The sequence below is a fragment of the Strigops habroptila genome, chromosome 4 (assembly GCF_004027225.2).
Source record: "Strigops habroptila isolate Jane chromosome 4, bStrHab1.2.pri, whole genome shotgun sequence".
In the NCBI taxonomy this organism is placed as follows: Eukaryota; Metazoa; Chordata; class Aves; order Psittaciformes; family Psittacidae; genus Strigops; species Strigops habroptila.
Genome location: NC_046358.1, coordinates 28,362,833 through 28,387,260, shown reverse-complemented (window position 1 = coordinate 28,387,260; position 24,428 = coordinate 28,362,833). Strand labels below are relative to the sequence as shown.

The 24,428-nt window shown below is 37.7% G+C and overlaps 1 protein-coding gene across 1 annotated transcript in view; it reads left to right on the top strand.

Moving 5' to 3' along the window:
* The window catches only part of LOC115606378 (ras and Rab interactor 3-like), a 171,661-nt gene that overhangs the window by 73,442 nt on the left and 73,791 nt on the right, over window positions 1-24,428 (top strand). The window contains exons 11-17 of the mRNA XM_030482218.1: window positions 2,307-2,476; window positions 4,485-4,629; window positions 14,866-15,032; window positions 17,027-17,141; window positions 19,232-19,344; window positions 19,925-19,990; window positions 21,748-21,896. Of these exons, the coding sequence (XP_030338078.1) occupies window positions 2,307-2,476; window positions 4,485-4,629; window positions 14,866-15,032; window positions 17,027-17,141; window positions 19,232-19,344; window positions 19,925-19,990; window positions 21,748-21,896 (925 nt within the window). The remainder of the gene's footprint in view (window positions 1-2,306; window positions 2,477-4,484; window positions 4,630-14,865; window positions 15,033-17,026; window positions 17,142-19,231; window positions 19,345-19,924; window positions 19,991-21,747; window positions 21,897-24,428) is intronic.

Sequence of the window (24,428 nt, the reverse complement as noted above, 5' to 3'; positions counted from 1 at the left end):
AAAGAACAATTGGTTTGGGTGAGGAGCTTTCTTCCTACTAAGGATGTTTAGTCAGTTGCTCAAGGTGCAGATAAAAGGGATTCACATGCTGCACAGGTCTCTCATGCTTCTAAGTTTTACTATGTTCAAGACCTTCTACTGGTACAATATAAAAGCTTCCATTACTCAAGTTTAAGAAGAAAAAGGAGAGCTTTTCACCATAGGATAAAGTCAATTTGAAGGGCGAGTTCTATATGCACAGGTAAAGGGAAAATATTTGTACTTTATAAATAATACTTCTATTTTAGAAGTACAAGCATGTGGCTCACTGCCCTTGGCTTTTATTGTGTTGACCCAGATTTCCACCAGGTGGCATGGTTCGATTCCTGCTTAAACCCAGCAGCTCCTGAAAAGAGTGGGTTTCTGAGGGCCTGATCAGGAGCCAACTATAAGTCAGCAAGAAGTTTTCTGTTGATTTTGACAGGGACAGGATTGTTGGTGATGGTGAGCAGGAAGTTTAGGTAGTTTGTTAAAAGGAAAAGCCATTCTCAGAAGATACTTTTCTAAGGAATATCACAAAGGAGAGGCCAAAAAGGCTTTTCTCTCTCGCATTTGTGAAAACCACTTCTGTGATTTTTAGGTGGAGTCTGTTTGTACTATATAGGGCCAAGGTATGTATGTTTATGGGCATAGGGAGAGAGATGGAAGAACTGTTAGGAAAATATAAGAGCAATGTGCTGCAGTAACTCAAAACAGCTGTTCTGGGTTTTTTGTCTTTTGGGGTTTTTTTTATAGTGATATATTCTACACCACTGCTGAGGTTATTTTATCGTGGTGTTTCATCAAAGCAGAGTATATTTGGTCACTGTCTCCTTAGTACTATAAGAAATAATTCCAGAGTAAATGCAGTGCTTTGGTGTTTTTTCATGATACTGTAAGATAAAGAAGCATTTTGAGACCTCGCTGGAGAAACTCACTTGAGAGCAGTTAATCTGATGAAACTTAAAAAGATACCTGGCCTTTTTGCCTTACCAGGATTGCTGTCAAACATTTCTTTGTTAAAAAATGTGGTTGAGGACCTCTTCTGTGAGGATTGGTTCCTAGGAAGATTGTCTGGCTATATATTCCTTCCAGATATTCTGCTACACTCTAAGAGTCATTGGAATGGATGTGCTCTTATTTGCATTGTCAGCTGTAGTACTCAGCAAGGTTAATTTGTTTTAGATGTTGGGGCGGAGGGAGGATAACTGCTCCTTTATGTTTACCAAATGCAAAATTACTACTAGTTCTATTCTCCTGCAAGACAAAACCACAGAGTGGATTTTTTGAATAGGACATATTTCTTTATGAAACCAAAGATCTCTTTATGACACTTCAGGTAACTCCAGTGTACTCATTGAAAATTCATTGTAGTGAAATAAAGGAAGACATTCTAGTGCCAAAGGGTAAAAGATATAGCTGTTTACTGGTGATTTATAGGCTTGATTTTTCTTGTTGAATGATAATGAAAGGATATATTTTTTCAACTTCAAATGTTAGAAGATGCTTGAGACAGCAAAGCCTGTGTTGTATGATGTGATTTATATGCATGCATGGATCCAGTCTTCTTCCTGAAAAACAAAAATACTTCCACACTGTAACAATGCAAAAAACTAACAATATAGATTTCTGAGTGTTTAGAACAGGTCCATTTTAATTCCTTCGAGTTGAATGTTTTCTTAGATTTCCTTTGCTTCCTGACTGGAACCATGCACTAATATTTATCTTGCACTTCTACCTCCTAAATTCTCTTCTTCTTCTTAATGTAAGTAACTTAATGCAAAAGGGGAGTGGGAGGGTGAAGCTAAGCAAACAGAAAACAAGCATCAAAGAGCTTTAGTTGGTTTTCTTCCATGTAGTAATCAATATTTATTACAGTCATATGCATATTTCCTACACTGCTTTCTAACACCACATGGGTATGTCTCCTGTCTGCTGAGCCTTGCTCTGCTTGCTGTGTATAGTCTAGCATTTGTGAGAATATTGGCTTGTTTTTAAGCTCTGACAGTCCTTACCTGTACTTATGTTGATTCCCAATATAAGTTTGTTTCTCTGTGTTCTTAACACAGTAGAACAAAGCTTGTAACCTTTGTACACGTTCCTTTATATTAACAAAGGCTTACTTAATACATTTGTTCTTGACAACTTTTTTTTTTTTCATTGTTTCAAATCTGGTCATGTTAGAGATACTGAATATTACTCCCCTCGAGTGTGAAAAGAATGACTTTGGGTGATGGGAAGCATGGTAAGATCAATTCACTACTAACTTTGTCCATTGTGACCATTAGTGAAGGGGATGCAGCAATATGGCAAAAACAGTGTTGTGATGGTGGATGAGATCATCTGTTCCAGTCCCCCCAAATATCGGTTCCCTGAAGCTGGATTACGGATTATGATTACAAATAAATTTGGACCACGCACCAGAATGCGGATGGCAAGCCGACTAATCATTAACGAGGTACGTTCTTTAAGAAAAGAATAAATTGCTACAAGGTAGAGGGATTGCTAAAGAGCCATGTTCATAGTTATTCTGGAATTCAAATTCTCCCATGTTCCTATGGATGGGCTAGAGCAATGTCTTTCTCTAGCAGCTATGTCACAGCAGGTTTGAAGATGGATTCCAAGTGGGCAATGCTGCCTGTCTTAGCAGGAAGGCAGTCACCAAGAAGGGACTTCCTTATTTCCCATCCAGAAGATGTTTTATTTCAGTGTGTGTGTCTGTATGTGAGCACATTTGGGGTTTATCTGCAGCAGAAGAACTGGGTTTGATCATTACAAAAGTGGTCAGGCTAAGAAAGGAATAAGGAACAGGGCAACCAGAAATCTCTAAGAACTGCTCTTGTATTAGCAGGACCTCAGGATCACATCAGATATTTGCTTACCTCTTAGTCTGCTCTGTAGTCTTCAGCTCAAAATGAAAATGGACCAAAATATTTTTATGAGGGGAATTTGCCCTAGACAGTTTCAGTTATCTCTAACTTGATGTATTGTCACCACCTTTATTGTTATTGCTTGTTTCGTACCCTGCAGTTGAAGTGACAGGACTGGCCCTGTGACACAGTTCTGAGTGTGTATGAAGTACCGGGGTGAAATTTTTGGCCTTCCAGCCTTGGCTTCTATGAAAGCAGGAATTTATCCTTTGCTCCCTACAGTGTCAAATATGAGAGGTTTTTACTCTCACAAATAAAATAATTTCAGTAGTTTAGGAAATACAAGCTTTGGCAAGTTCCTAGAATTTGAATGTCATAACACAGTTCATGTGTCCTCCCAGCATTGTGAATAGCCCAGTGAAAGAAAACAGCACTAACATATTTGTAACGAAAGCTCAATTTAACAGTAAAACAGTGAAATGTTCATTAGGAAGTCAGCTTGGTGGCATACAGTCAAGAGCAGAAGATCAGAAAGGGCATATAGCAGCAGTTGACTCCATAAAAGTTCTGCTTCGAAGGCAATTCACTGATCAGCAAAAAATTCTTTCTTAATGGATATGTGCGCAGAGAGCTGATACTTCCTCGTTCAACATCTGCAAAAATCATTCTTTAAACCAGACCATTTGGATCTATGTTATTACGTATTCTCTGCCAAAGTTTTGCAAAGTATTCAGATATGAGTTTTCTCTATTTTTAACTACAGTATGTTAATACTAGTTTCAGATTTTTTTGCATGTTGTGCACTAACTTTATAATTCAAGGCATTTCAGAACACTTTTAGGAAGCTACAACAATTTGTCATGAAAAAGAGAACGCTTTTCAACCCTGTATTATTTCATCTGACAAACTAAAAATACATTTTTTAATAAAAGTAGGAAATTACTCTTACATTTCACGTTCTCCAGTGTATTATTGGGAAAATATACTGACGTTTAAACCTATCCCTGTAATTGTTGTACTGTTTATTGGAACTGTAGCAGTCTTCCACATGTCTGTGGGGACAGTTAAGAGCTTCATGAAAGTATATGCTCAGACAAGGGCAGCAAGGGTTAGTCTTGCTTTTGAAATTATTAGTAGGACCTTTACATTCACCTCAAGGAATGGGGATGAGAAGGAGAGAGGAGAGTTGGATCTGAGCAGGAGAGATCCTCGGTAATGAGTCATTCATAAGCCAACTCCAATAGTGCAGAAATGTCTTGAGTGTTACCACTAGATTATAGTGCTATTGCTAGTTTGAGTGGGAACTGTTGAGTGAGAAGTGCTTCAGAATAGCCACACTCATTAAAATATGGTGTGGAAGGAAGGATATCACAACTTTCTCCATCATGGCCTGAAAAACTTCCGCCAGTAATTTTGAGGTGGATAGTCAACACTGGCCTGATGAAGACAGGTAGGCCACAGACAAATTCGTTTGTTGCTGATTGGAAGGAGAAGCATCACAGCTCACATGACTGGAGCGGGACAGACAGCAAAGCCCAGATTTAACAAAGTCAATATTTTCCAAACTATGGCAGTTTTGTCTTTGACACTGTGCAGCGTCAGCGGTTAATCCAATCTGCCAATGGCTCAAGCAAACCACTTCAGAATAGGAGACATGAGAATATTGAAAATGGGAACATCCCTGTGGTGAACCAAGAGGAGGAAAATGAACAGGACAATCTATCTCCCTTTTCATTGCCAGGTAAGGCTTACTTTACAGGTGTTTATAGTAAGGAAGCAGAAGATAATTAAAATGCCAAACACTGGTTTGTAAGAAAAGATGACATATGTGGGGAGAAAGGAGGAGGAGGATTGATTTAACTCTCCGAAGGCTGGATTTGATGACAGTAAAACTGAGCTGGAGGCTACATGGCTAAATGCCAATATTAGGAAAGTGTTTTCCAACCATCGTGCACAATAACAATAGAAGTGCTGGCTTGCCAGAGGTGAAGAGAGAGCAGGTAAGGCAGGTTTATATTAAAAAAAATGTCGGACCAACCCATTGAGCACTGCACTGCTCGTAATTTTGAAGTCAGCAGTTAATAATGACCTGCTGGAGATTGCTAAGCCAGAGGCTAGGTGTATAAATATATAATAACTTGATTTAGTGACTGTAGGGGAGGCTTCTTGGATGAAGAGGAAGAAAGGTTTAGGGGGAGAAAGAGTGTTTAATATCTTTGACAGTGTTTAGAATTCTTAGACTAGCAATAGGTAATAATATTCACCTTTTGAAATTTTTTGGAAATTCTTTGGTGTGAAGTGCTATATATAACCAACCTTATTATATCGATGCCCTTAACACATTGCAGGTTCACTGTCCTCCAAATGCTTTGGAGATTAGACAGCAGAGATTAGATCACCCCTCACAGACACGTAGTCAGTAGTTGTCTGTCACACACTTACTGCTAACACATATATTATTTGGCATAAATGAATATCACATGCAGTGAAAAAGAAGGAAGAATTTTCTATGTTGTATATAATTCGAACTTCTTAGAGATCCCATTGCTTCAGTTGCTATAATTTTAAAAGAATCTTGGTGACTGAACAAACAAAATAAAAGCATACTATTCGAAGACTGGATAAAGTCCTAAGTTTTCATGTGTTAGTGTGCTTTTACAGGAGCTTCTTGCAGTCAGCAGTTACGGACTTTCATGGGGGGTGAAGAATGGAAATGAACTGGTTCACTGAAGATAGGCCCATTAGATGGGCTCCTGATAATCTATGTGATAATGAAAATAATGTTTTTATCGTATGGCAACATAGATAGATCCAAGTCAGCAATATGCCTGTGCACGTGAACATGTTGTTGATGATAACAACAATAACAGTATCAGTAATAAACATCTTCTAAACGCCAAAAATGTCTGCGCAAACTATCTTAAAAATGCAGTGCACATGTTGGCAAAGTTTTTTTTTAACTGAGTTGCTTTTAACAAGTTTTTGGATTCAAGTTTTAATTAAGGCAGTGCAATCATACATTTTTTTCTTACATTCCAGGACAATGCAGAAATCTTAACATGTGTCAAACATTATCTGGAGACCATATTTGGATTTGTTCAAGACTCAGACAACTTCTTGATGAATAAAAAATAGATCGCAGAGTAGAGCTTCCTAAGTATGTGATATTCACAATGGAGAAAACGCTTTGAAGAAAGCAAGGAGTTATTAGTTAGTCCATTGGCCTTTTTTAAATGCAGTTTTTCTGCATTTTTGAGAAAGTCCTGAAGGATAATTGAGGTGTAACAGGCCAAAGTGGAACCACTGATGATACAGTTCATACTAGAATGGAACAAAAGTTCAACATGAACTCAAAGAGTTGTGTAAAACTGGTAAAGTGGTTGTTTAAAATCCTCATAATTATCTTCAGGTTTCGTTACCTCTGTTGTCTGGAGATGATTATCTACTGGTTGGATTCTTGTTGCTCAACTCATATATTCTGAGGGAGAATTCTTTTATTTTTGCTTTCAGAAGTACCACTTCAATAACTTTGGAGAAAATGGAAAGAACCAGCATCATGCCTTGTTGTTGTTTAAGTACTGTGGCACGATCAGTAGCCTAAAAAAACCCTGACATTTAAAACTGGCTTTAGGGAAAAGGTATTGCAGACATTTTCCCAGAATCCCCTCTGTTTTTCTTTTGATATATTTTCAGGCCAGATATAAGGCACATACATTTTCTAAAGATCAGAAGTTCATTTATTCTTTCAGTACTACAAAGAGTTCTATGAAGAATAGGCTTTCACTTTCCAATATGACTTTCCAAGTCAACTGCTTGCAGTGAGCGAAGTAGAAAACTCACTCCAGTATTTTAAGAGCTGCAGCAGAAATGGCTGTGAATTGGCCCAGACCCTTTTTTTATGCTGTTTTGTAGTCACCTTTTTTTTTCTTAGCCTGCTTTGGGGTTTGACTTTCCTCCTTCAAATTGCATATTCTAGACCCTTTTGCAGGAACGAGTTTTTTCTGAAACAGAAATAAATGTAAGTGAAGTTTAAAGCACTACATCAGCTCTGAGCGATTCCCAGTAATCATTTGCCATCTGTAAGTTTTGCTTATTGTTTTCTTTTATCATCTATCAACAGCAGTGCTCAGCAATAAATGTAGGGCTTTAGCACAAAGAAATAGAGGATAAAATTGTTACATGAAAACAGTCTCAAACTACACCATCCAGCCTAGGTCCCATATGTCAAACATCCAGAGAGATTCACCTCCAAGATGTGGTTCAGGCCCATCTTGAAACAGGATACAACACATAGTTTTTATGGAAACTACATACAGGATCATACAAACTAGCCTTTGCTTTTGGTTTCTGTGTGGGAAGAAGCATTCTCTTTAAAAGAGGAATTTCTTTCTTGACCTAACCTTTAGGCCATGATGTTTATCTTCCAAGAGAAAGGCTCATTTGATGCTTTACAATTCAATTACTCTACAGTTGTTTGGAAACAGAGCTTAAACTTAAAAGAACCCCAGAGATAAGAATAAAACAGGATGAAACTGAGCAGGCATATGTTGACAACACCATGGTATGTAAAAGCCCTTCCGTAGCCCAGTAGGTTTTAGAGCCCAGACACAGAAAAGCACTTCTGTGCAGCTCTTAATGGATGCTTTAATTTCATTCACTGTCACATGTTCAGGAGCCTTTAAAATAGTCAGTGTTCTCAGCTCCTGCTGGTTTCATGGAAATGAAGAACTCCCTCTCTTACAGGATTGGGCCATAGATGCTTTATATAAGTCATGATGGTGTTAGCTAAAATAGGAAGAATAATTCCCAGAGCTAAAATGAGATGGCAATAAAGGAGATTAGCAATCCTGCCCATTTTTTTATGGATCCAAATATAAAGATAACATGTAGGATAGAAACAAAAATGAATTGACAGTATCTACTGAAAACATAAAAAATGTTTGTACTTGGTCAAATCAAATGTCTCGCCCAATATTCTGACTCCAGCTATGACTGATGAAGAAGCCAGGGGAAAATGGGACAGGACAAGTTGGTCTTCAGCTATTTTCAGCTCAGGAAATTTCCTGGACTGGACATAATGTCAGTACTTAAAAATCCTTAAAGTATTTCTTCTTCTTTAACCTGTCCAATTCTCATTGAGTCTTTGGAAAATTTAACACCCACAACATCCTTTGGGAAGGAGTTTCATGTTTGTGTGAAGAACTGTCTCCTTTTACTTGCTTTGAACCTGGCTCCTACTAGCTTCATTTGATGTCTTTTATTGGAAAACACAATGAACAAAGCAAACCCCATGCACCTCACTTGACCACTCAGGATACTATAGCTTCTTGTTATATTTCCTATGGAGTTGTATGTCTTCAAGGTTGAGCTAGAAACAGAAAAATGTTCCATGTAGAATCTTCTACAGTTTCTGTCTCTGCAAACACTGATGCAGAGAGTTCTAGCTTCTCTGCAATGGCCCTGTCTTCTGTCAGGGCTCCTTTATATTCTGATCACTAGTGGATCCAGCAGACTTCCTGCTCCTGATTTATTTGAAGTAAGATTTATTGTGAATTTTTATTCCTCATAGTTGTTCTTCAGACTCTCTTTTTGGCCTGCTTTATGGTGCTTTTGCCAAAGTTTCAAAACATCACTTGGGTGGAGGAGTTAGGAAGAGAGCTAGTTTCCATAACTTTTTTGATTTTGCAAGAGAGAATTTCATCCAAGAAAGTAGTTCAGAACAGGACCTAACTGCAGTATTCTAAAATGCTTTTTTGGAAGAGTTTTCCTCTTGCCACTGCCTGTATAATCGTGCATTACAATTTAGTTTTAGAAAACAAGTGTGCGTCTGAGGCACATTTCTCTGTTGTCCTCATGTGTTGCACTTCAATTTATGTTGGGTTCTTGGAGCTCGTGAACCAGACTCTTTTTGTAGGAAACTGAACTTGAAAAGGTGCTCCAGAAGAGCAGTGAGTGTGCTCTACCTTGGAGGAGGATACACAGGATAAATTGGAAGAGAAGTGGGCAAGGATTTAATTCAGTAATTCATCGCTTCATTCTGAAAGAACAAAGAGGGGCTTGAGGAAGTCCATAAATCCCAGTTCTCCCTTAAAAAAAAAAATGGATAAAGTAGACCACAAGGTTAAAACAGACAAAATAAACCATGCTAAAATCCAACCAAGCCAAACAATATATGGGGAGTACCTCTGCTCAATTACATTTTTTTTTTGTTGAATATTGTTGTGTGCTAAACCTATAATAACTCAGAGAAAAGCTTGTTTCTGCATCCTGGAGCAAATTCTTTTTTCTGGACCAGTTCCCACTGTACCAAAAATGTGTCTTTAAAAGAAAATTATTGACATAAATCCAAATATGCAAAGTATGGTAAAGGTACAGGCTAAAAATAGAAATCTGAGTCATTTTGGATGGATCTCATGGTCTGGAATTTGGATCTTGCATTCTGGAAAATTGAACTTCCAAGAAAAGTGTCAGTAGGTTGGAAAATAATCTGTTTTGGATGAGGATGAGAAGTAAAACCTCGGTATTTTCCACAGAAAACAAGAATTGTTTCCAAAGCTCTGTTGCAGGAGAATTGCAATAAAAATGTTTTAATATGTCAACTGCCACTTGGAAGGCTGACAAAGGTTGGCCCTTCTTGGATACCCCTTTACACACTATGTAGCCTGTCTCTAGTGTGGTAACACAAGAGAATCTCTTGTCTCCACAGTTCCTAAGGAAAGCTGCAGAGCTGAAATCATTACCTTTTCCAAGAAGGTAGAGGGGCAGCTGCTGTGTTAATTTTCCTAACACAGGAAATTTCCTATCAATTTTCCTAGCAGCAAATTAATACTATTTTTGCATAATTTTTACATTTTGCAACAAAGGCACTGGAAGTGGAAAATAATTCTGATGGAAAATTCACAATGAATCCTGTTTGTTATGTCTATTTCAGTTGTTTTTGTGTTGAGTCCCATACTTGGAACAAAAGTCTATATTCCTCTGTTGTGTTTTGGATGCTGCACATGCTCAGAAATTAATTCGGCTTTCAGATTGGCTAATTTACGTACATTAAGTTTTCTAGTCAGTCTGCACTCTGACGAACAACAGCACTTTCTATCAGAAACTTACTTCTTGTCTGGGTTATTACAGAGCTCCCAGTGTGGAGGCGTGTATGTTACTGTTACACATTTTCAGGTTGAGATTTGAATTAATATTGGTAATCATATGTGGGTGTAAATACATCTTTGTAAATATAAAGCCTAATTAGGACCAAGGGGACAGGTGATTTAAACAATCATTGTCCATTGGGGGAAAAACATACGGGTTTTTTTGTTGTTGTTGAGTTTTTTGTGGATTTGTCATGTTTTGGTTTTGGTGGGGTTTGTTTTGTTTTTAAATGAAAAATGGCGAGAGATTTAAAAATATAAAAAAGGAATTTAAAAATTATGAAGTGGAGCACAAAAAAACCCTGCAGCAGTAATCTCCCTAGGCCAGCCTGGATGTGTCTTATTTTTCTTCAAAGCTTATCATTGTCAAAAGCAAAACACCCCAGAAAAATAGAAATCAATAGTAAACTCCAGGAAGCCCTTCTTGTTTTGCAGATAGACTTAAATTAGAGAAAAACTTTCCTGTTTCCTTAAATTAGAGATTTATATGAATTCATAACAATACAGTTATGAAAATCCTGTGTGCCAATAAGATTCGTGCTTTTCGGGGATGTTACAGGTTTTTTGGATCAGTCAGCTACTAATTGCTTAGCGTAAGGAGATGCTTTTTTTCACGTGAGAAGGTTTAGGCGTGTTCTGAAGTAGCTGATGTGTGGAGAGGTTGTCTGTGCTGGACTGCCACACTTATAAAAGGAAGGTTAAATGGAAGAGCTGTCAAATTTAACTATAGTACTTAGATCTGACTCCTGACCAGTGTAGTTGCAGACTCACAAAAAGTGTTTTCTATGCAGCTTATTGACTAGGACATGTAGGCTATATATGCACTATATGCATTTGGAAAGTCTGTTTTAGACTAGCTGTAGCTTGGCCCTGTGGACTAAATGCTCATTATTTGGAGCACTTCTAAGTTTGTGCTTCTGGTTCAGCTTTATACAGAGGGAATCACATTGGTGTGATATGCACAAGGTTGCTTCGTGTTGCATACTGAAATACAGTAAATTGCAAATCAAAATACAGTAAATGGAGACAATCAGTTTTACTTCAAGGGTATGCTCCTGATCTGAATGAAAACACAAATGTTTCACATTTTCATACTGAGCTCCTCTCAGCTCCATGTGAATGTTGCAAATAGGACAGTGATTGCTTTTCCTGTAAAAGGTACTTTCTTTGGTGCCTTAAGGAAATACTTGTTTCCTTTCCATGGTGTGATGTGTGTTGTTGAATTTGTTCACCATGACACTATCTGTATGTGAAAGTAATTATTGTGAGCATAACATCTGGAAAGATGACAAGCCCAGAAATGTATTGGAAATTAGCAAAGGGTTCTTTGTTGTAGGGCTGCTGCTTCATTTTCAGAAATACTGTAATCAGGCTTTTCTGTAATAATACTTCTTTGAAATGCTTGACATGCTTGGCTAACAAATACCTGGAGAAACAGAAAAATAGATTTCTAAAGTAGGAAAACCAATTTCATGCAAACCCCCTAATCTTTCTGTTTTATAGCAGGGTGAACAGAATATAGACTCACGTTGCTTTCTGTAGTAAAGCAATGTTCTTTCATTATTGTTATGGGGGGTACAACAAATAAAATACACTTTCCTCAGCTATGTGGGTTGCTGCAGGAGCTTTCAGACCCAGGGCTCACAGGAGTGGCCGACACTGCTATTAAAACAACTAAGCTAAAGTCTCGTAATGGGACTGTTTGCCTGTTTTTGCAGAACAGCTATTTATTGGATAATAGCCTTAACGAGGATGATAATTTTCTTCCTTGCAGATGTACTAGCGAGCTGAGCAACAGTGGTTAAGATAATTTGTCATGAACTAAAAGCATACCCCAATTTAACGAATTTGTCACTAAATAAATTTAGTGATTATTTTAGAGTGGGTGGTCAAAACCAAAACAACAGAGCAGCACAAGAAGTAGTTTCAAAAGACCTAAAAAAAGAAAAATAAAATTCTCAAGCTGTATATTGTTTGTGCATTCATCTAAGCCAGGTGAAATGAATGAAGTCATCTATTTCCTCACTTTATTGAGGTTGCTGCTAAACTTACTAAATTCTTACAGAACTACCAAGGTACAGCAGAAGAATAGACTTCTTTAGCATTGAGTGCTGCACAAGTAGGAGCTGAAGAAAATGGCCTGAGGCAGAACTGAGGCCAGATATACTTAAAGCTTTATATAAAATACAGTTTGTAAAAGCTAGCAAACCCTGGCATAAAATGGAAGCCAATGTAAAGTATGTCAAGCAGGCTGTTTTGGCCATGGTGGTTCATTGGCTAATTTGAAATGGCCAGGCAGCTTCTCTCTTAACCCAGCAAACCCCAGAATTACAGTTGTTCCCCAAAGTCTCAAGCCTGGTTGCCATGTAGCAAATGAAAATATCACTCCACAAACCATCTAGCTGTAAAAACCAGTTCTGACTCATGACATTGTGTGTACGAAGTATCACCACTAATAGAGCCAAGAATTATAATCTGACAATATCCATTCAAACTGAGCGGAGATAAGGCAGAGGCAAGCCCTCCTCCACTAATACTTTGATTTTCCTGGAAATGAGCAAGCATAGCAATGCTAGTGGTGAGGCACTGCGAATTCTCACAGTTAAACATTTGTTTAAGTAATTCAGGGCACTAGACAAGCCTGACAAGATACATATGCCCCAGCATGTTTATTCATGTTATGGAAAAGAGAAATGGGATTGAATCTCCCATCTGTAGCAGCACTGAAGTCAGATTACACCCTCATCAGATCAGAATCGGATCCATAATTTTTTCCTGTCAGTCACCCACCCACCCTGTATTTGGAATTACACACTGAGAAAATTACTGGCTTAGGTCATGCTGACTTGTTTGACTATGGACCAAGTTTAGCAACTTGGGTAGACAAAGAGTACAAATTAACTAGTTAGGTGTCTTTTAATGATCCAAACTGTAACAAATTAAACATGAATAGGATATGAATAGGGTATAAATAAGATATTTATAGCCTTATTTATAGTTATATCTATATATATATTTATGTTTATAATAAATATTTATTGTTATAGATTGATATTTATAGCCTTGTTAACAGAATTGAAATGAGATGTGAGCTAAGAAATGTCATTTTCTGGACAGAAAAGAGAAAAGATAACTGTTTTAAAAATCTGTATAGCAGTATATGTAAGCAGAGGGATAAAAGGACTTCCCTGTAAAATCTGTAGTAGATCCCCAGTGACATGTCAAATCTAGAATTAGAATTGACCCAAAGAGACTTCAGTAGTTTTATATGTTAGAAGTCCACAGCCACAAGCTAAATGGGAATTAAGAGCCAAACTTAGGCTAAGATTTCATGGTGAGTTGATGGCATCTTATAATTCACAAGGAAATCTCAAGTTAAGGAGCTAATACATAGCTTAAGCAAGACAATTTAGTACTAGCATACCAAAGTAAATGATAAAGACTTGCATTTAGACTCACCAAGTTACATTAGACTAGTAAGTAGCTTCATAAAATATAAAAGTATTACTAATTTTTAAATGTTTAATATTTTATTTCATTGCATCTGGTGCACACTAGTCCAGAAGACAGATTTCAATCAAATTAAATTAACTGACAAAACCTCCCGTTAACTAAATCCTAAATCCCAATGTCTCTGCTGAAAGAAAATTCCTGTTGAAACTGAGAGGAGCTTTCACTGATTATTACCTGCCCTTTAGCTAAATAACTTCACTGGAAGATGTATCTGATAATTTTCTTCAATGTGATCAACATTTTATTCAAAATGGCATATTTTATTAATCTCATGCACATCATTATCAGTGGAAATCCTTACTAGCATAATTCTAAAACAATATAAAAAACCTCCAAACAAAACCCACCATGTTGTTGGTTGTGATACTCTGGTTTAGCCTGATAAATTTGTTATCCTACTTGCAGGATACCTCATGAAACATATAAATATAAGTGCACCATTTATTTATGGCCCAGTTATAAAATAGTTCTCTTTTATGTATTAAGATTTATGTGCACATTTACAATACTTTACATTTTTTTTAAAGTGAGGAGTGTACTCATCTTCAGTAATGACAGCTCTCTGGTATTTCTCACCGGATGATTTTGGAGAGCTGTACGAGGGAAGTCAGTACAGTTTAGTTTCCTAGCTATCTAAACTATCTTTAGTTTCCTTGTATAGGGGATAAGAGACCATCTCAAAGTGGGGCTGTAGGCAATTGGAGAGACTTAGCAATTATAAATCTCCTAAGTACCAGTTTAACATTCTGCACAAGTGATCACAGTGAGGCATGTAAAACAAGTTTGTTGTATTCATAGGCTGGGTCTGTGCTTCTGTTTTCTGTGAAAGTGTTTTCTGTTGCTGCACAGAAGATACAGGTTATTTTCATGATAAGATTTCCATCTTCCTTTTTAAAAGGTGAGAGGGGTGGGGGGTTTTGTTGGTTTGGGGGGTTTTCTTGGTTGGGGGGCGGGTATGTTTTGTTTTATTGTTGTTGTGGGGGTTTTGTTGTGGTTGGATTAATAGTAATACAAGTATTTAAAAGAGCAACAAACCTGACAGTTAATTTTAGGTTTCAAATCAGCCATGCTTTTAAATCATTGTAATTCTTTCTTGGATTTACATAGACCTTGTCAGGCTTAACTGTAAGATTCTGGATGTGCATGCAGAACTTGGCTGAGAGTGACAAGACCAAGTACAAATGAAAGATATACTGGAAAATGAACTGACATACACAGTTGTAAACATCCTTCTGGGATCATCTGCTGTGTTCAGAGAAGTGTAACTGGGCATGGGATAATGATGAGAAAGCTAAACTGGTTATTTCTTTGTCCTACAGATGGAAAAATGAACAAAGTTAAATGGATTGTGACATGGCCGTTGATATTCGTGCTCTTTTGCACCATTCCAAACTGCAGCAAACCACGCTGGGAGAGGTGTTTTATGGTGACATTCATCTTATCTACTCTCTGGATCGCCTTGTTCTCATACTTCATGGTGTGGATGGTAAGTGCATATAGCAGGACTTCCCATACTGAGTGAAATGTGCATCTCAAAATAGGTTATAGAATTTTTGTGTATTTGTTTTAAAAGAAAGGCATGTAATTGTAGTGCAGTCTCTTCAGCTTATACTGTAATTATTATAATTCTAGCTTTCTGCTGCTCTTTTCTGCACAAGTAATTTTGCCTTCACTGTACATGGCCCATTACAGTACAGGAAGGTGCCAGCATGATTTTGAAGAGAATGTGGACATCCACATCCTACTAGTAAAAGGGAGTTTAGATGAAAACGTTTAACTCTCAGTAGCTTGAGACTCCTTTAGAAATTTGGCAGTGTATCAGGTGATCTGTAAATTGTTGTCAGTTCAGGAGCACACTAGAAGATTTGAATAAGTTTGGTTTTGGGGTTTTTGTTTTTCTTTACCCTCTTTCAGTTTCTCAGGTTTACATTTTTGTTCAGAGAAGAGGCATGAATAGGAAAGCTCCTCAAATTGTTTCTGTGGTGGAAAAAAATAGATACAGTTTTGAAGTATAGAAAGTTGCCATTTTCTACACTAAAAGATGGAAAACCAAGAAGTTGTATATACCTATAACTGGAAGATTGGTCAGATGTGCTGCTGAATAATTTAGATGCCCATTTTTCCTTTTAAATGAAAATGCAGTGAAGAAACCTTCATCTGGTTTCAGATTGGAAAATAAAGTCTCATGTACATACACCCATAGTCATATATATACATACACCCGTAGTCATATATATACATACACACACACACACTCTTCTAGCCATGCATATGGAAGAATTTTTGTTCCTGAGCTTCTTAACTGCAAAATCATTTTGGGGTGGAGAACATCTCTCCCTTCCTCAGGCATTTGCAAACTGCTTTATATATATGTTTCCTCTCATGGAAGATTGTGTTTTCAATATACTTTTTGCAACTTCCTATGTAAGTTTTGCATTATAAATTAATCCTCTTTTCTCTTAACATAGACTGTTAGAGAAATTCATATGCCAGCCGCTCATTCTGCCTGGCATAATGGTGCCAAAGCCACACATTCGTTTCATACCATATGCCCTTTGCAAGGCCATGCTCTGTACATTGGCTCCATTTTAGAGGTCCCCTTCACAAATGAGAGAGGTGCTCATGAAGGCTGCAACGCAGCTTATTTTAAGAAGCAGCCAGACCTTACTACCCCATTTCCACTTGCCGCAGGGGAATCATACCCACTCCTCTTTCTGAGTCACAACTGGTCCCTGAGAATAAGGTTTGTGAGAAGGTTCTTAAAATACTCCTTTTCTTTGGTGAAGGGTCCATTTTTCCTCGTGTAAGAGAATGGCAAACTAACAGAGCCTGAAAGAGTTCCACTCTTAGCAGTCTCAGCAGGGAAGCAGCTGGTTGTCCCTTATTCAGTCTTCTCACTCTCACAAGGCTATTTCCTTTTCAGCTGCCTGTTTTGCCTTTTTTCTTAATGCTTTTTCAGCCTTCTTCAGATGTTCCAGCTAAATACAATTCGCTGTCCTTTCCAAGAACTCTGCTACGAGCTTCAACTATTCCTTAAGGTCTTTTAAAGCTGCATCTGAACTCTCAGGGAACAATATAACCAGACTTGCTTACTTTGGGATTATATCAGAAGCCATGCAAGAAACTGGTTCCTTCTTCATGTTTTGGGATAAAACAAATTCTTTATATCCCTGCCCCTGTATCACAAGATAAATTGATTGCAGTCCTTTTGAGAATAGAACCTCCTTAAAAGATCAGTATGTCCTGTTAGTAGTACACAAAATGGAGCTTTTTGTTTGCTCCATATGACCCAACATACTTTTCTTTTTCAGTGTACTTTTCCTGGTTATTCCATAATTGTTTAATTTGCAGAAATGGATAAGTATCCTGAATCTAATCCTGTTAGGGTCCACACCAGAAATGAAAGAGTATGCAGCAACTGTATTGGAATGAGGATACTGTCCAAATATGATAGGTTAATCTCTTTTCCTTACTGTTCAGGTGACTGTGATTGGATACACCCTTGGGATACCAGATGTGATCATGGGCATTACTTTCCTAGCTGCAGGAACAAGCGTCCCAGACTGTATGGCCAGCTTAATAGTAGCAAGACAAGGTACTGTCTGCTGTAGCATAACTGCAGTCTTACATGTATGGTCAGTGATTTGCTTCCTCTGTAGACACAATTTCTCGATGCAATTTTATTTTTTTTTCCTTTTATTTTTATTTTTACAGTTTCAGGGCCTTGATAGTTAGCAAAGTGTTTTGACTTTTAACGTGAACCAAAAAAATAATCCCTGTCCTGTTACCTTTTGCTTATTGGGACTAGGCACACCCTAGCATTCTAGAAGGTCATTCAAAAGTCAGATATCCCATGCATGGTATATATCAGTCAGTGTAAAAAGATAAAAGTAGTAGACAAAATAGGCATATCAGCTATTAAAAACAACATTGAAGAATACATGCTGACTAGCACTCGTCCCTGTAAAACTTTCTAGAAGACCTCTCAAATCCAGGGAAGTGAAGTGGTTTAAGAGGATCCGGCAGAAGCGATGTTGCTTCAGGCATGCTTCTCATCCCTTTGCAGGCCTCTTTCCCATTGGAACATATGAGTAGCTGGAGAGAGTTTTAGATAAATATCAGCTATGTCCTCATCAGCTTTGCAATTGAAACTGTCAAAGGCTTTCTCATCCATCTTTAAGTTTTGATTAAGGTTATTTGCAGATCCCTTTTTACTTGAGAAATACCTGTAGCAACATCCCTTTCTGTTGCTGGAAAACATTAAACCTGACAGTGTGATCTCCTGTACTGCAGTAGAATAAGGAAAGGCCCTAACTGTATTCTTTTCCACTATTTCAATTCCCATAGTCTATTTTTTTCCAGATAATGAGATTTCCAGCACGCATTGTTGGGCAAACAACAAGGGTTCTGAAGTGACAAATTGAGTACTCAAAGGCCCCGCCTTTGTAGTCTGAGATAGGAGTTATGCTGTTAAATGTGGCTTGATTTGAAAAGAATTCTGTATTTTAAATACTTCATTTTCCAGGTTAAAATCTCACAAAAAGTAGTACAAAAAAGTATTCTTATGGAACCGCCTTCCTACTAAATTAGTTTTCCAAATGTAGTATGAAAGTGAACATATTTTTGCAGGAACAGAAGGAAAAATGTTACATTTTTAAATGAACAGACTGCTTCTTTAGATTAGTTGTTCTGTAGTATTAGGCAAAACTACTGTAGGGATTCTTTCCGCCGAAAGTGAAGGTAAGCACTAGCTTGGCAAAAGGCAGCCACGTTCTCTTTAAGACAATACAGGGACTTTGCACTACTTGGGTTCAAGAAAGATGTTTACTGACAGATTGCAGACAAATATCTAAAAACTAGAGATGTTCACTACCATAATACGTATCCAAAGCATAACCTTCCTGTCAGCAGCTTCCTCTAGGAGGGTATGGTACTTGCTGTGTTAGTATCTGTCTCCACTCTGTGTGCTTTCAAAGTATTTGTGGGACATGCCCTATTTACATCAGAGTTCTTCCTTTCCAATATTCACTTTGTAGAAGTGATTCAATAGTTAAGCCAGTGCCTAAGGGAAATTAACAAGGGCAGAGAAGAATTCTGCCCTCCTCACATCCATTGGCGCTAGTGCAAAATGAGCTGCCAGCCAGTGATGAGCATTAGGAGTAAATTTTGAGTAATGCCTAGGGACTTCACCACCATTCACTCTTTTTTCCTTTTCTGTAGCATTTTATTGTTCCTGAAGTGAAATCATTGCTGGTTAAGCCCCCCAGAAGTGCTTAATATCTGTGACTACTATCTGATTAAGTTCTTTTCAGGATCACTTTGCATCATTCACATGAGATAAAGCCACATGTCCACATACTAAATCCAGTACATAATCTCCAGGTTCCCTGTGGTTGCAGACTACCTAGAACAAGACTTGTTCTTTTAATTGGCTTTAAACTCAGGTTCCCTGGGTGTGTGGTATCCAAAACACAAGGAGGATGTAGTTAGAGTGAGCAATTTTTGCATACTTCTTTCAGAAGTTGTGCAGAGATTATGGAAACTGTGTCCCTACCCCAGATATTCTGGCCAGTCCAAGGGGGCTTGGATCAATGCAGATAATTCCCCCTTAGTTTCCTCTAGTACACAGAGTAATGGTCCTGTACTTTGTTTTTACCAAAGAGTTGTTGTTTTTTTTCTCTGCAGGCCTTGGGGACATGGCAGTATCCAACACAATAGGGAGCAATGTCTTTGACATTCTGGTGGGGCTTGGCGTTCCGTGGGGTTTGCAGACCATGGCGATTGATTGTGGATCAACTGTATGTATACTTGGCAAATTTTTAGTTTGTTCTTTTCATGTTTTTAAAAAAAAGTCCTAAAAAGAAAGCATGCAAATAAAATTTAAAAAAAACGTACAGCCAAACAACAACCTGCTGAGCATGTTAGTGGTTCCTAAATAAGGTGGGTGTGCTTTGCTGAGGAACCAGGAGTTAAGGAAGCAATTCTCCTTCACCAAGCTGCAATTAATTCCCAGTTTGTCAACTGAAGCACATTTTACTGTGTAGCAGACAAATAGCACCGTGGATATCTGTTCACGCTCTGTCGTTTTTTCACTACACAGCTTGAAGCACACCTGTCTCCCTGTGCCTTAGTATTTTTGTCTGTAAGATGAGAGTAACAGCATATCTCTCTCTCCTGATGATCTTTTAACATAAAATCTTTTATAAATGCTGATTATTTTTTTTTAGTGGGGGTGGGACTACTTATACATTAGCTTAGATTCCTTAATCTTCCCATTCTTCATTATGATAAATCTGTTATGGATTTGCATAGTTTAAAATGTGTAAGTCACTATTCAAAAGTTATATGCTGAGCATTTCAAACATCTATTTCCCACAGGTTAAGATAAACAGCAAAGGATTGGTCTATTCAGTTGCACTTTTGCTAGGATCAGTGGCACTTACTGTAAGTATTTGGCTGTCTCTAAGTATTTCAATTGCAAAATACTTCTTAGGTATTTACATGTTATAGAGGGATAAAATGGAAATAGTTGTCATCCCTGAAGCGTTGATTCCTGTAAAGTATCACTCTTCTAGCAATACCATGAGTTGAAGAGCTACCATTGTCCTTAGTGAGGACTGAAGTCTGACATTTGGTGTTGGTCCCATTGATTTCAGTGGCAGTGTTGAAATTGTGGGATCCAATAATACTTCTGTGCTCCTGTGTCCAGCTGCATACCCTAGGCCTGTCTCTACTTTATGTTGGGATAAGACCCAGGTGTGCTTTGTCACTCTTTGCCCTTGTCTCTTGATTTCCAAAACCAGCCTGGACTAATCATGTGCTGTAGACAAAACCCTTAATGAAAACTAGTCTGTGAAGACTGTGAACCTCAGGGCTTTGAATGGGCATGCTAAATGTCACTCAGCATATGGCACTTACTTTGTAACATATGACTTGTTAAGATGAAACAATAATTCTGTTTCAAAAGTCAATTTTGCTGGTACTTAAGGTCTGATCCTGCTGACTCCCAGGGAACCTTCTGTGGGAAGAATCAAATCCCAAAGGTATAAAAATATCCACTTATACTAATGTCTTTCACTGATTGCCTGTGGAGGTTCTGTAGAGGCTCTGTAGAGAAGGAGATCATCACTGGAGATTTCACGCTGTTGCATGACTAGGTCTTACAAAACTCCACATCATCTGTGCACAACTTAAACAATAGAATGATGAGGTCTGTTCACTCTGCCACTAACTTCCTAATGCATCTGATATATAAGCTGTGGGGGCCTGTTCTTTTCTTTTCTTATCCCCAGTTCTGCCATACTGTACAGTGCCTGTGAAACAACAAAGATGTTCTATAGACATTTGTATCTGCTGTTGCTGCATGCATATTGGTAATCAGCACTTTGGAAAAAAATGGGATGGTTATGCAGATGTGTTGCTATGCTAGCTGTTCATGCTTTTCTGTAAAGAGTCTTTTCATAGCAGAAGCCGTATCACCTGAGTTTGAAGCATCTATTGTTGTCTCATTTGTTCTGCTGGATACCCTGATTCGCACAGACCCTCCCAGCAAAACTCAGTGGAGAGTTTTGAGCAAAACAAATGATAATTCAGAGGCACTTAACACCGTTGAAAATAGATGCCTTCGCGAGGACTTCATTGCTTTGCTACCTGTAACTTGTAACTCCCCTTAGTTCTAGACCTGAGCAAGACATCAAGGAAAGCACCTCTTCTGAAGCTCTTGAAAGAATGAACATTAGGTGCTGGTGTACTACTGGGACATAAAGGATCTGCAGGGGAACAGTGGGGGGAGAGGCATTCATGTAGTTCGGTTCATTCTTATAGTTCATACTGAGTCGATAAAAGTGCTGCCTGAGTAGAACGTGCCCCGTGTGCTGAAAATGCACCACAGACTGAAACTGAGCACCTAGGGGACTGTTTCTCTGCTACACAAAGAACTTGTGAAGGGGCCTTAAAGTGTGTTCATTTAATATTTTGTAAAAGTATTTAGGACAACTGAAAGTCAGACCAGAGTTTAAGTTCTTAGTTTGGGCTTTTATATTCCTTTTCTTGATCAGAAAAACATATGTTGTCTTTTTGATCTATAAAATACTGAGAATATATTTTTATCCAATTCAAAAGAATCTAATTTTTAGCTTGTAATGGTTGTTTCCAAAAGTCTCCTTTGGGGCTTAATTAACTAACACTTTGTTTGCTTGCAGGTGTTTGGAATCCATGTAAATAAGTGGAAACTTGACAGGAAATTGGGCATCTACGTGTTGTTTCTTTATGCTGTTTTCCTGTGTTTCTCTATATTGATAGAGTTTAATGTCTTCACCTTTGTCAACTTACCTATGTGCCGAGAAGAACTTTAAACTACAACAAGGAGATAGACTGAATTTCTTCTGATTACATGTGCTGTAAATGACAGGAGGCATTTCACATTTCTACCTTCTTTCCATCAATAATTTGAGTGTCGTTCCTGCTTCATCAGCTATCAAGCACTTTTACCTGTGTGGAAGGAAAGCATACTTTTCTTTTAACATGCTAGCTCAAGGCAACCAAAGCATTTTTCTTCTCTTTGGATATTGCTGCTCAGTCATAAAGCTGTGTGGATCTTATGCAGAACTCTGAAAGGACCCATTCCTGGGACATTCTGTTGTGGTTTTCATTCTCCTTTTGCAGACAATCAACCACCACCATGGTTAGCAAGAGGACAGGAGAAAAAAACTTTATAGTTGTTTTAGTTTTGACATTTACTTTCCATGGAAGGATAAAAGGCAAGTTCAGAACTTTTCTTGGCTCAGTTAAAATATCTCAACTACAGGACTAGAAAGTCCAAGACACATATCACGGCATGCACTGTTGAGGACATCATTTCCCCCTTCAGGTGCTCTGCTTGTAGATAAATTGCACTGACAGTTTTGGATGGCAGTGTTGAATATTTATCACTCTTTTCAATGAACATGAACAACGTGGCAGAGAAAGAAGAGGAAATGGTTCTATGTTGTATCACTTGTGATGATGCACACTGAAAGAATATCTGCATACTGAAGAAGAGAATTACATGCAGAAATTCATACTTGAAAAATATGTTTTACCATTAATGAGGAGTGCTGTATACATAAACATAAACTAACATTTGTGGAATATTACATCACAAGAAAAACTTCGCATTGGCCCTTGTAAGCCCATTGTGTAAATTTAGAAGAAACTAAACAAATGAAGTATAACTGGGTGCTCAGTAGCTATCAGTTATTGTTATCAGCTGAGTGTAATATCTGAACATAATATGGACTTTCTGTCAAAAAACCCCCACCCTGATTATGATTTGATGTGATTTATTGGTGGAAGAAGCTTATTTCATCAGTCAAGAAGCTGGTGTATTCTTCTCCGTTTTACACTTATTCTCAGAAGCTTAATAAAGATGAGCGTCTGACACTGCACAATGCAGATGAGAAACTCCTAGACAAAAGCAAGTCTGTCAAGAGAATATGGTCCTTGTTTTGATTGCATGCAAGTTTTGAAGCATGATACACTTCTTTTTAACCCCCAGTAGAAGCCAGGTTTAGATATCCTTGCCACCAGCATAAATCTGATCTAAAGAATGACTCTGGATATAATTGACAGCAAGATATGTCCCAGAGTAATGAAAATGATGGGTGACGTTCCACATTGTAGCAGTCATATGATTGCAAATCACTGAGACAGCATATTTTGAATTGCTACCAAACTTTAAAAATATTTTAAAGCTGTATGTGAATTATCACATAAAGTTTCTAAAAAAGCACAGTTAACTTTATACATAGATTTTTAATTTTTTAATGTTTATAAACCAAAACAAATCTATCAACTAACAGTTGATACATTTTTAAATATATTAATATTTTCCACTCAAGACTATGTATAAAAATCCCATTATTGGGTCAATGAGAACATAATATAAAATCTTAGCAAATAAGCACTTTCTCAAAGTTTATTTTGACATGTATGAGAAGTAATTATGTTTAACTAGCTCACATGCAGAATACTGTTTAAACCAGGCAATGTGTTTACAATTAAGGCTATTTTAAAATGATTTTGGTACAAATTAAAGAGTGTATTCTGCTGTTGAAATTTTTTTTTTATGAATTGGATCCTTTCAATGTAATCCAAAAAAAAAAAAAGAGCAGCGTATTTATTTGCTTTACACTTTGTTACAAAGATCAGTATTAGTATCCATTTTGGGGTTTTCACCTTAGTTAAGTAGTTATGAAGTTAAACTATTCAGTCTTAAGGATGACAACAAATACAGCATTACTAAAATGCTTTCTTGAATAGGCAAGCATGACAGTTAACACATTTGATCTCAAGTATGACAATGACCCCATTTCCAGGCATTCAAGACATATTTTTGCTGCACTGTAAAGCTGAGGAGATGGAATTCATGTTCACGTTTGAGTCTTCTGTTGCAGAAAGGCTGTAAAGATGCAGCATACTGCTGTGTCACTGTATCCCTCTCTATTCTTATTCTCTTCCCTGCTATCTTTCAGGAGAACAGTTGCCTGCTGAAAATCTGGTGATGGTTTAGATATGAAGCTGAAAGAAGCAGAGAGGCTGAGTAAATGGTTTTTTTCCTACGTTCTGCTGTTGGGTGGGCTTGGAAAGCTGAGCAAACATTTGCTCCTCTCTGCAGAGTTCTCGCAGCTCAGATGTCTTTACACAACAGAAGACTAGTCCAAAAATCTAGTTTTGGGTGCCTAGTGATCAGCTGAATTGACAGTAATGAGGGCATTGATGTTTACAGTGCCAGACCTAGAAAACTGTACTGTACCATCCTATTTGTGAGCCAGGCAACTTTAGAAGACTGTGGGCACCAATTTGTTCAGGAGGAGCTGATCCCAGGCCAATATCCATGAAATTG